This window comes from Entelurus aequoreus, linkage group LG11 (assembly GCF_033978785.1).
Source record: "Entelurus aequoreus isolate RoL-2023_Sb linkage group LG11, RoL_Eaeq_v1.1, whole genome shotgun sequence".
NCBI classification, from domain to species: Eukaryota; Metazoa; Chordata; class Actinopteri; order Syngnathiformes; family Syngnathidae; genus Entelurus; species Entelurus aequoreus.
The window spans coordinates 29,344,943-29,358,141 of record NC_084741.1 but is presented as its reverse complement, the minus strand read 5'-3'; the positions used below and the strand labels follow the sequence as shown (position 1 = coordinate 29,358,141).

General features: G+C 36.4%; 1 protein-coding gene across 2 annotated transcripts in view; it reads right to left on the bottom strand.

Annotated features, from left to right (window-relative positions):
- Positions 1-9,721, bottom strand: part of LOC133659961 (transcriptional repressor scratch 1-like) — a 42,224-nt gene extending 32,503 nt beyond the window's left edge. For both annotated transcript variants that reach the window (XM_062062908.1, XM_062062909.1), the window contains exon 1: positions 9,177-9,721. In XM_062062908.1, coding sequence (XP_061918892.1) covers positions 9,177-9,291 — 115 coding nt within the window. In that variant the 5' untranslated portion in view covers positions 9,292-9,721. The remainder of the gene's footprint in view (positions 1-9,176) is intronic.
- Positions 9,722-13,199: the final 3,478 nt, after the last annotated feature.

The following is a 13,199-nucleotide window of genomic DNA, read 5'->3' as shown; positions in this document are numbered from 1 at the left end:
TTCTGCCACTTCTCAGCGCTTCAGTGCGTGTTTTTCTTTTCTCGCCATTGACCAAATTTTGTTTATTTTGCTTAGTCAATATGGGTCCAAAAAAGTCAACAAACAAGCCTGGAAATCTGTAAACCTCCCGCCTGGCTCTGACCGCCTTTCCTTCTCTGCCTAGTGATGGCATGTGGCCAGGTGAAAATTGTTTTACTTTTTAACCTTTTTATTTTTATAAATGTAGCAACATGGGTGCTAACGTTTTGGAAAACATCAAAGGGACTTTCGACAAATTAGCTTGCTGTTGTTGTTGTTGTTGTTGTTGTTGTTGTTGTTGTTGTTGTTGTTGTTGTTGTTGTTGTTGTTGTTGTTGTCCAGCTATCCATCCATTTTCTACCGCTTGTCCCTCTCGGGGTCGTGGGGGATGCTGGAGCCTATCCCAGCTGCATTTGGGCGGACGGTAGAGTACACCCTGGACGTTGTTTTGATAATGAAGAGGTTGTTAATCTATTTTCCCCTTGTTATGTGTGTTTGATATATATATATATATATATATATATATATATATATATATATATATATATATATATATATATATATATATATATATATATATATATATATATACGTTAGGTCAAGAAAAAACACAGAGGCTATTTCATCCCTAGAGGCATTTATATAAATGCGAAACAGGCTTGTAGGGATTAAATAGCCTCTGTTTTTTCCTGACCTAACGTATATTCCGCTCTACCCCGGTATTGAAAACTGTATAACGGATAAACCACAGAAACCTTGATTATATATATATATATATATATATATATATATATATATATATATATATATATATATATATATATATATATATATATATATATATATATATATATATATTTATACATATATATATATATATATATATATATATATATATATATATATATATATATATATATATATATATATATATATATATATATATATATTTAGATATATATATATATTTATATACGTTAGGTCAGGAAAAAACACAGAGGCTATTTCATCCCTAGAGGCTGTTTCGCAGGTTTCCCTTTATATAAATGCGAAACAGGCTTGTAGGGATTAAATAGCCTCTGTTTTTTCCTGACCTAACGTATATTCCGCTCTACCCCGGTATTGAAAACTGTACAACGGATAAACCACAGAAACCTTGACTATATATATATATATATATATATATATATATATATATATATATATATATATATATATATATATATATATATATATATATATATATATATGTATATATACAAACATATATATATATATATATATATATATATATATATATATATATATATATATATATATATATATATATATATATATATATATATATATATATATATATATATTATTTATATATATATATTTAAATATATATATATTTATATACGTTAGGTCAGGAAAAAACACAGAGGCTATTTCATCCCTAGAGGCTGTTTATATATGTAGGTATATATATGTATATGAAGTGCACTGGAGGAGGTGCGACAGGCAGAGATGCCAAGCAGTTAGGTCTGTACTTATTAATTATAAGTATATGTATATATGTATACTGTATATGTACACACATATTATAATGTTTTCAAAGTGTGCATTCTTTGGACTTTTGTGACCAATTATTCATGTTTTTATTGTTTTTAGAGGGAACTCTGCTTCACCATACAAACATTTCGATTCACGAACCATGTCAAGAACCAATTAAGTTTGTAGATCTAAGTTCCACAGTGGTAGTAGTTGTAGTAGTAGTACTAGTAGTAGTTGTAGTAGGCTTTGTGTTGCTCTTATTTAGTAGAGGCGACAAGCCCTAAATGACTAGTTTGTATCCGCAGGGCGTCCCTCCTATCGTAACAGTCCAATTACACACAGAGCAACACAAGTGTGGCATAAATTATTCCCAACTCTGCTTCATTCGACCAGAAAGTTGCTGCCAACATGCTTTGGCTCAGAAAGGCTAAATCCTGCACTGCAGTGAGTGTTCTGAGGATGGAGGGAGGAGAAATAAAAAGGTAGCGGAGGACAAGACGACTGCAGGTAGCGTGTGGAGCCACGCGGGCCTTGTTAGCCTCGACATGATGAATAAACCACTGACAGCTTTTTTGGAGAAAAAAAAAAACCTTGCCAGTGAGGGGCACACACGCGGGGGAAACACATGCTGATGCAACAACGTGTCAGTGGAAGCAGCGAGAGGATGCATGGAGACGTCTGCTCAAGGGTGGAGTGAAGTTCACAGCACATAACAATGAGTCACTCGGCTTGCTCCTACTGTACGACATTCAGGAATTAAGCACACAACTTAACACACACATTGTTTGCTTTGTGTCAGTCCCACACTTTCATTGATCAAAAATGCTGGTACTTCACGCTAAAAGGCTACTTTGACAGCATGATGCATTTATCTCCAACTAAAAGGAAGAGGAAATGAGTTTATTTGCAGCGATACTGTGTAACTTCTGAGGTTGAACACAATATATTTTTGTTCACTGCTTTTTTTTGCGAAAGAAAACAGAAATAATCTGTTAAAGCCTCGAACTGTCACTATCCAAAAAAAATGTCATACAAGTGTAAAAGGACATAAACCACTGATAATGTTGAAATGTAAACACACCAAAACACTTAAGGCCGAATCTTTTAAGATCCAAATAAGTGCTCAAAAGCATGTGCAAACTATACAATTGTGTGTAGCCTACGTGCTACTGCTACGAACTGGACTCTCACATTATTAACCAGTAGGGGGGTCCCCACATATGCGGTCCCTTCGAAGTTTTCTCATTGTTCCGATTAGTTTGAGTTTGTTTTGCCCTGATGTGGGATCTGAGTCGAGGATGTCATTGTGGCTTGTGCAGCCCTTTGAGACATTTGTGATTAAGGGCCATGTAAGTAAACTTTGATTGATTGATAATAATTTTTTTTTTAAATGAAAATGATCTTAAAACTGTGATTGATAACACTTTAAAGCCTGCTCGGTGGCCTTGTGGTTAGAGTGTCCGCCCTGAGATTGGTAGGTTGTGAGTTCAAACCCCGGCCGAGTCATACCAAAGACTATAAAAAAATGGGACCCATTACCTCCCTGCTTGGCACTCAGCAACAAGGGTTGGAATTGGGGGTTAAATCTCCGAAATGATTCCCAATCGGCCACTGCTACTGCTCACTGCTCCCCTCATCTCCCAGGGGGTGGAACAAGGGATGGGTCAAATGCAGAGGGTGATATCACCACACCTATCAGTGGTACTTTAACTTTAACTTTGATAAACTCACAGACATTCACTGGAGAAGAATGGGAATTTGGAGGGTTTGTTTTGGATTTTTTTTACAAAAATATGCTGTTATATAATTACTGTTTATTGTATTATTCACTATTTATTGCTTTTATTGTATGTGCCCTGTACAGCACTTCAGTCAAAAGCTTGACTTGACTTGACTTAAATGCTAACACGAATACGAGAGATATTTACAGCCTTCCCCATTAAGAAAGGACATACTCCAATATTCAACAATGCTGTCTGAGCAACTATACTAAACTATTCAATTTTGCACATTGAATTTACAGACTGTGCTATCTTAGAACTGTGATCGATCAATACCCGAAGGAATATTGGCAACAGGACCTGAACTCGCATGACCCCTTGTTTTATCTATCATTAATAAAACACTTTAAAACCATTACAAACAAAAGTGAACGAAGATAAACATATTTAAAAACTCATTGAAAAACAAAATGGCTCTAAAAACAACAGAACAATATTTTCCGCCAGTAAAAGTATGTTGTGTGTCAATCTGTTTTGTTTATTTATTTGTTAAATAAAATCTAGTTAAAAGATTGCAGTGAGTGGATAAGTACTTTTTTGAGGATATTCAACAATACAGTGATAAAAATGATTAGCATAATAATTTTGGTCACATTAACTGTGGTATGAACGTTTCTTATCGATACATCCCCAGTACCATTAGTGGACGTTTTGATCGTCTAAGACTACATGTACAATTGATAACAAGTGCGAAAGTGGTGCAGACTGCCCTATTAAAATGAAGATTGTGCGTGTATACCGTCTGTCACCATGGAGACACTCATTTCCTTTAACATTTATGACATCATATGGTCCAACCGGTGGCACTTTGTCTATGTTGTTGATGAACAAGTACCACTTTTTCTAGGTTAAATTGAATTGCAATCTATACAACAAAGCCCATTTTTTAGCGCACTGAAAGTGCGCTTTGCAGTGTTGTGATGGTGAGTCCGGAATGAACCAGATGCCAGAAATGCATATTGCAAACATTTTTTTTTTTTTAATTAGGAGATATGTTTTAATAATATATTTCTTAAATGAAAAAATGCATACCATTTAAAAAAAAAACACCAGCAGGCACCAAAAGTATCCAATTCAGCCCTATAAGTCATCCAGCATCTATGAAATTATAAAATGATATTGCTGAATAGACAACATTTTTTAATACATGCACCTGGGGATAGGCTGATTGGCAACACTAAATTGGCCCTAGAATGAGCATGTATTCTGCATTTACATTATGGACAGACATGCTAATTGAATTGCGCTCCTTATTTTGCCCACTTAAAAAAGACGAAATACTCTGCCCACGAGTTTAGTCCTTTTTTACTTTTAGTACAACTTTGTACATTATTTATTTAGGGCTGTCAAAGTTAACGCGATAAAAATGTGTTAACTGTAAGTTCTTTTAACGGCGATATATATGTTTGTTTGTTATTACGTGCTATTAAGGCGCATGCATCCTGACACCTTTTTGACCCTCGGGCCCTATTGTAGGTTGAGAAAATGTCATTGCTTCAGTTGCTGTTGAGCCACCAGCTTTTAAATAGCAAGCAGACATGCACAAAGAAAACAGAGGACATTATGGAAATATCAAATCAAAGCTATGGCGAATCGTTCTCCCAACAAGAAAATACCATTTTATTTTCTAACGCCGTGAGACGACATCATTGGAGCGAACGCCCGCTGACGCGCATTGCCGCTTAAGAGAGGAGCTTTGCTTCCGTGTTTGGATTACGGGAAAGATGAATGATAACTTAAAATGTAGATTGTTACTGTGACTGCTTTAGTAAATGGCATTACAGATCAACAGAAATTAAAGATGTAAGCAGGAAGTTGAAAGGGGACTTTTTTTTTTATGGCAAAAAGTCTGTCTTCAAAACATGTCAAGGCACCTTCTCAAACCAATCACACTTTTCTGGTTTCAAAATAAAAGTGCTACACATTACATATGTTTTAATTACATTAACAAAATAAAAATGTTTAAATTGCATTACGTTACAATCATGATCATGTTTTGAAAAATAATCTGTGATATTTGCACTTAAATAAATGCTAGTACATCAGTTAAGGAATATAAGGGGATTTTTCTGACCGGCTGAAATATTTTGCAAATTATTTTATAACCTGCTCTGGTTGATACTCCTCAGTTAAAGAATGTTTAACAGGCTGAATATTATGATTAATTCATAAATAGAGAAGGTTGAGACATTGTCATGCAGCGATATGAAGACCATTAACTTGTACAACATGGAATGTATAGAATATCAGAAGAATATAATCAGGTAGAAATATCACATATTACATTTGCAAACATCTTTGACAATCAAATCATGATCATTGCAAAACAATTGTTTTGTATTCATGCCTGAAACTGGTATGTAAACATGTGTAGCTCCTCCTCTGAATGCAAGTGCTTCTACAGCAGGAATAAAAATTCTGTATTTCTACAAAATACAAAATCCGGCAAAAGACCAATGCACGCACTGCAGGCCATTTTGTTTTAATCCTCTTTAAAATCGTCTTTTGGTCCTTTTTGTGTTGAGCTGTTTAAACAAGCATAATATTGATTTAAAAAATGTCATCTAAGAAAACAATTTGTCCAGTCATGTTCTTTAAAACTTAATAATTGTCTGTCAAGAGTACAGTTATTAATGATGATAAAAAAAATGATATATATATCTGTGAATAATCGCCATTAATTTTGAGTTAACTATGAACAAATGAAAATATTTGCGATTACATATTTCAATCATTTGATATCCCTGGTTTTAATACACACAAAACTTTAGTAGATCAATCGCCATTAATTTTGAGTTAACTATGAACAAATGAAATTATTTGCGATTACATATTTCAATCATTTGACATCCCTGGTTTTAATACACACAAAACTTTAGTAGATCAGGCCCTCAATCTTAATTACAAACGATGTTACACAAATGTAAAACAATGTCAACCCCCTAACACAGTAAAACAAATGAAAACACTACAAAAGTTCATAACACAAGTGGAATACACACATAAGGTGGATTTGTTCATCTGTTACACAAAAAATTATAAAATAAGTAATTGAACAGTTGTCATGGTAATGTGTGTGGTGTGCTAAAATATTATCGACACATAACCAATCAGTGCCAGCACCAAACTCGACTCTACTGTAGTCCCAGGGGCTTAAACTCGCAGCCTTCATGCCCACATGTTGTGGCCCTCAACTTAAACTTCAAAGTTTAGTGTGATTGCGGCCCACCCACCCAGGGTGGCTAGTAGTTGAATACATTTTGGCAACTTTGAGTCCCACTGTAAATAATATTACTTTAAATAGAATAACAGTGAAAACACAAACATGACAGCACAACAAAAATGTTGTGCAACACAAAGAGCAACTTCCTGTAAGCAAGTTGAAAGTGTGCAACTTTGAGTCCCAATGTAAATAATATTACTTTGAATAGAATAACAGTGAAAACACAAACATGGGAGCACAACAAAAACATTGTGCAACACAAAGAGCAACTTCTTGTAAGCAAGCTGAAAGTGTGTCTGTGCCTGGGAAACTCAAACGTGTCAAAATGTAACTTTTTTACATTTAACTTTACATTTAAAATTAGTTTTAGGTCACTATAGCTGCTAATTAACAGTATGCGTGATTAAAACCTGATTCTGAAATGAGACCACTATTTTTGTGCCTCAAGCCCCTAATCTTGCGTAAACAATCTCAAACTCAAGATTTGTTTTGCTTCAAAGAACCGTTATACCATTTCTACTCCGCTTTCCTGGCAGACCAGGGAAGTTTGGATTGTGTCCGCCCGACCCGTTTTGGTGCCAATTATTGGGACAGATTCTCTCTAAAGACATCTCAGACCACAGGACAATTTTACAAGACAACCTTTTAAGACATAATCAGGAGTTTCTTTGATCAGAAGGGGAAATTGGGACAAAAACATCCTGATTGTCTTTATTTGAGTGTCTCACATAGGGATGGTTACCGAATTTGGTACTTTTCTGGCACCGACCGAATCCCGCCAGTCCTAATTCACTTAAAATCCAACCGTACCTGAGTTGCACGTGACGTTGCGCCCGGTCTTTGCACTTCAGCACTTGTCGATCACGCCAGCAGCACAGAGAGCGTGCGATCAACCAAACTACCTCGGGGTAATGTTACAATTTTCAATGCCAACAAAATAATTGTCTCAAAAAAGGCCCCACTTTTCTAAACATCTTGACGCTAATATACATAGGCATTGCTATTGACATGCTACCGATTTTCATGGTGATTTCAACCTCAGTTCAGTTCAGTTCAATTCAGTTTCAGTTTATTTCGAACATGCAGAAGATACAATGTAATGCATCACTCATTTCCAGAGTTTATGTAATCCTACCGCTTTTCATACCATAGCAATTGTATCCAATTTCCTTGTTCTCTGTAACAGAACAGTGAACAAATAAATAATATTCCATATTAAGCAAACAAATATTAAATACATAAATAATCTTTGTCTCAATAGAAAAAAGGAAAAAAAAGGGTTCAAGATGTTCATCATAATTTCAATAAGTTCTGTGTACTCTGTATTTGTTAATGAAAACTACAACTAAGACATGCATTTCAAGCAAACAGCTGGCGAGTAACAAGTACAATACTGTACGTACAGTATTAACACTTTTTAGAGGGCAGCAAAAAAAAAAAAAAAAAACACACCATAAACTATACACTACTGCCATCTAACGTCCTGGACTTGCAACTGCAATTGCAACCTTATGTCATACTTGCGAATGAGACTCAGAATTGTGATAATATATCAAGATATAAAAACAGCATTAACATAATAAACTCATTTTTAAATGAGTACAAATGTAGCAACAAAAATGAGATTTTATTGTCACTAACCAATTCATATTCATTAACACACACAAAAGTTGTTGCTGTTGAGTACCGGTTATCAATTCCCAGGTACTGGTAATTGGTGAACGGTACCCATCCCTTTTCTCACATGATGTCATGTAAAACGGCAGTTGGAGTAATCTGCAACTTTACTGCGTATTGTTGTGTCACTGTTTCCATAAACACACACAAAATTGTCCGTTTTGTTTGAGTGTTTCCTCCAAAGTGCTCGCTCATCTTTGGTTCAGTTAGCTAACTTTTGTTGGGGACGGCGTGGCGCAGTTGGGAGAGTGGCCGTGCCAGCAACCTGAGGGTTCCTGGTTCAATCCCCACCTTCTACCAACCTCGTCACGTCCGTTGTGTCCTTGAGCAAGACACTTCACCCTTGCTCCTGATGGGTCGTGGTTAGGGCCTTGCATGGCAGCTCCCGCCATCAGTGTGTGAATGTGTGTGTGAATGGGTGAATGTGGAAATAGTGTCAAAGCGCTTTGAGTACCTTGAAGGTAGAAAAGCGCTATATAAGTATAACCCATTTACATTTACCATTTGAAGAAATTTAAAACTGTAGAACTAAAAACGCAAGAAACCTGTTGAGTGTCGTCTTGTCCACACAACTGTTTTCAACATCAGCAAATAACCACCTGTCTCCTCGCTACGTCAACCTTACTTAGCCCGTGTGGGAGGAAGTGGGTATGGGAGGGGTTGGTCCCTTGTTGACTGTGAGCTGAAAATCGATGAAACATGGAATGCATGATGGAGTTGATTTTGTCATGTGACCTTACGGCTGAGATATACCGGGTACATCTCAAGGATGTGCAGGGACTCTTTTGTCCTAATGTCTGCACTTTAGGCGTGTTTTCCAAAGATTGTTCAGTTTTGCTCACAATCGTAATAAGTTGAATGAAAGCATCCTTCACCATTGTGTTGTTTTCAACTATGCAAGTATGTGGGGGGGCACACGCTCGTTCAAGTACACCTACCTTTGTCATGGAGCCGCAAACTGAGCGCTGTCCTGGGCCGGTATGCGTGCTCCAAATCAGACCCGGTGGAGAAATCATCCAGTTTCACCTTTTTCACCAGGAAAGACCTCGGCATGGTTGTGCAAAACACACACACGCTCAGACACACAAGTCCACACACACCCAAACACAGCGGTCCAGCCTGTCCAGCGTGACCTTTGCTTGGAGATTTGGAAGACTGTAGGGAAATTCCTCTGCTGGCTCCTTCCGAAAGCAAGTTCAGCACCGGACAGCTCCTGGTGCTGAACCTGTGCCTTCAGTGTGCACCTGACAGATGGAAGTCCTCTTGGATAGAAACTCAGCAAAAAAAGATGAATATAAGTCTGCCTCTTAAAGAATAGGAGAGGAGAAAGAGGGAGGGATGTGAGAATTTGGAGTCCTTCAGTTTGTAGTCCTGCAGTCCGCCGGTGGACTGCGACTATAGTGGGAGGCTCATTGCATCCTCTCCACGTCCTCTTCTCTTTCTGCTGCTTCCCTCTCTCTTCTCTCCTCTCCCGCTCTGTGCGGTGAGCTGCTCGGTGCGTGTGGCGTCTAGCGATCAGCTGACTGGATTTATATGTGAGAGAGAGAGAGAGAGAGAGAGAGAGAGAGAGAGAGAGAGAGAGAGAGAGAGAGAGAGAGAGAGAGAGAGAGAGAGAGAGAGAGAGAGAGAGAGAGAGAGAGAGTCCAAGGAGTGCTTAATTTAATCCATCCCACCTCTCCAGGGAGAGCTGACTGGCCCGAATGATTTATTGAAGCCTTCCAACATTCTATTTTCTATCTTTGTTTCATCCTTTCTCTTTTTTTTTTTTGTTCTGGGAGTGATAGAAAACCCCAAAAATGAAATATTGTATAATCATCAGGTTTCTCTTTAAATTAGTTGAGAGTGACTCAACAGCGCTTCTGTTGGTTGCAAATAAGTACTGCACAATATTTCCCCTCTGTTGCTTCAAGACAATTCATTCCAATTAGTCACCGGGTTTCTCAGCCTTCCGAGAGCCAGCAATGTTTTCTTTAAAGGACATGTGTCTCACACTATATTTCACTCATAAATAATGTTTTATACAATAAAATAGAAGAGATGTCTTACCAAAAATAGTTGCAATACCAACCAGCATGCCTAAAGGTCAAAAGAGATGCAAGTTAGTTTGTATATAAATTATAATTTATAATCATAAATTGTTTGTTTGATAGTTTGAGGTGTTTTTCAAAGATACAGATAAGAAAGGATACAATTTGAAATAACAAATTGTCTCCAATGCCCTCTGTTATAGGCATTATGTGTTGTTGTTTTTTTTTTTTTTTATAAAGATGCATTTGTATAACGAGAAAAACCCAAAAAAATCATGTTCAAGTAGCAAAAAAACAACTATTCCTGGAATGTTTTTTTTGTTTTTTTTTTTCTACACAGTCTACCAAGTCAAGTTCCTTGTTTTTTTAAACATACTTGGCCAATAAAGCTGATTCTGATGAAGGATGAATGAACAAACTATTCAGTTGGAACTATATACTATATTATACTATACATACATATATATAGTCGAGGTTACTGTGGTTTATATGTTATACCGTGCTCAATTGAGCGGAAAACGTCATTTATTGCTCAAAACATGCTAACAGTTCATCTAAAGTGCATCTGGGTTTATTTTGAAGTGACATTTGCCACCAGTTGGAGTCTCATAACTCAAATTTGTACCGTATATGCATCGATGTATACATCGTCCTGATCACTTACTGTATAGTATAACAACCTACATCCCCTTTCATGTAAAAATGGAGCATGTGCCGTCATGTGTGTATGTTTTTGTGATTAATCACATACGTTAAATCATTTAATTTTTAACAGCCCTAAAATATATATATATATATATATATATATATATATATATATATATATATATATATATATATATATATATATATATATATATATATATATATATATATATATATATATATATATATATATATATATATATATATATTTATATATTTATATATGATAAAACAAATGTAGCTGTAGCTTTAACTAGGCAATATTTTGTAGCTCATAATTGCAGGCGGGGTGAAGTTGGTGGTCATCTGTTAAGGCTTGGATTCATTTTACTGCATGTCTTTCATCTGCAGGGAAACCACTTAAAGATGAAGAATTTGCAGTAATGTGAAAGTTGGTGCTTGCCAGAGCAACTTGGGCAAGTTTGAGGCGGGCGTCCCTCACCTTACTGAGGGTCTCTATCATGTTTAAGTACAACCTATTTTTTTGGGTGGCAAAGTCAAGTTCTTACAAGCCTTTTTGTCTTAGAAGAGATACCTTTGAGGGACATAAAAAATGGTCTTGTTCAAAAGATGATGTATAGCTTCATCAGTGAGACAATCCCACAAGAAAAATGGGTATAGCGATTGGAATTTGAGGTTTTCTTCAAGTCAGTTAACATCAATATTATGAGACTAGAACTGGTCACGCCTTTGACTTGGGTACAAAAGACCTACCATAGACAAAGTGCATGTAAAGTTTTAAGTAAGAGTTTACAGACACTTTTCTACAGCATTTTTATTTCATAATACAACACTAGAATATAAGTTATTATTTTAATTTCTATTGTGCAAGTTGGCTGTTATCTTTAACAACTGGCAAGACGAGTGATTACATAATTTTTTTTCCACATATCTTGCAATCTGTGTGCCCATGTGCATATTGTGGATTTTGGGGTTTATTTCTATGTATTCCATGTATTTAAGTTGGCAGTTATCCTTGATAACTGGCGGGATGAGCCATCGCATTAATTTTGATGTCAATAAGCTTAGCGTGGGCTTTGGCTTTGTGTATTTATGTATTTTGTTTTATCAAAGGTGGTAGTCATCCTAAATAACTGGCAGAAGGAGCAATCGCGTTTATTATATTATAGGTGTGAATGTGTGTGCCTGTATAATGCAGCATGGCTCAGATAGTAGAGCGGTCACGAAGAACCCAACTTTCGGCATCTTTGTCCTTCGACAAGACACTTCACTCACCTTGCTTCCAGTGCCATCCACACAAGTGTATTAATGTTTGTATTAGGACTCCCTCGAAAGGAAATTTTTAATCTCACTGGGACGTTTCTGGATGATTAAAGATTTTTTAAATGCCGAGAGCATAATAAGGGATTTGACTTTGTAGCCTATGTTAATGTATTGTGTTGTAAAAGGTGAAAGTTATCATTAACAACTGGTGGGAGGAGCAATTGCATTTTTACATCATGCATGCGATTGTGCCTGTGTCAGGGAGCGTATTGGAGGCTTTAAGTTTGTGGCCTATTTTATTGTATTTTGTTTATGAACGGTGGCAGTTATCATTAACAACTGGTGGGAGGAGCAATTGCATTTATTACATCATACATGGATTGTGCTTGTGTCAGGGAGCGTATTGAACGCTTTAACTTTGTGGCCTATTTTTGTGTATTTTGTTCATGAACGGTGGCAGTTATCATTAACAACTGGTGAGAGGAGCAATTGCATTTATTTCATCATGCATGTGATTGTGTGTGTTTCAAGGAGTGTATTGGAGGCTTTACCTTTGTGGCCTATTTTTGTGTGTTTTGTTTATGAACTGTGGCAGTTATCATTAACAACTGGTGAGAGGAGCAATTGCATTTATTACATCATACAGGTGATTGTGCGTGTGTCAGAGAGCGTATTGGAGGCTTTAACTTAGTGGCCTATTTTTGTGTATTTTGTTCATGAACGGTGGCAGTTATCATTAACAACTGGTGAGAGGAGCAATTGCATTTATTTCATCATGCATGTGATTGTGCGTGTTTCAAGGAGTGTATTGGAGGCTTTACCTTTGTGGCCTATTTTTGTGTGTTTTGTTTATGAACTGTGGCAGTTATCATTAACAACTGGTGAGAGGAGCAATTGCATTTATTACATCATACAGGTGATTGTGCGTGTGTCAGAGAGCGTATTGGAGGCTTTAACTTAGTGGCCTATTTTTTGTATTTTATTTATGAATGGTGGCAGTTATCA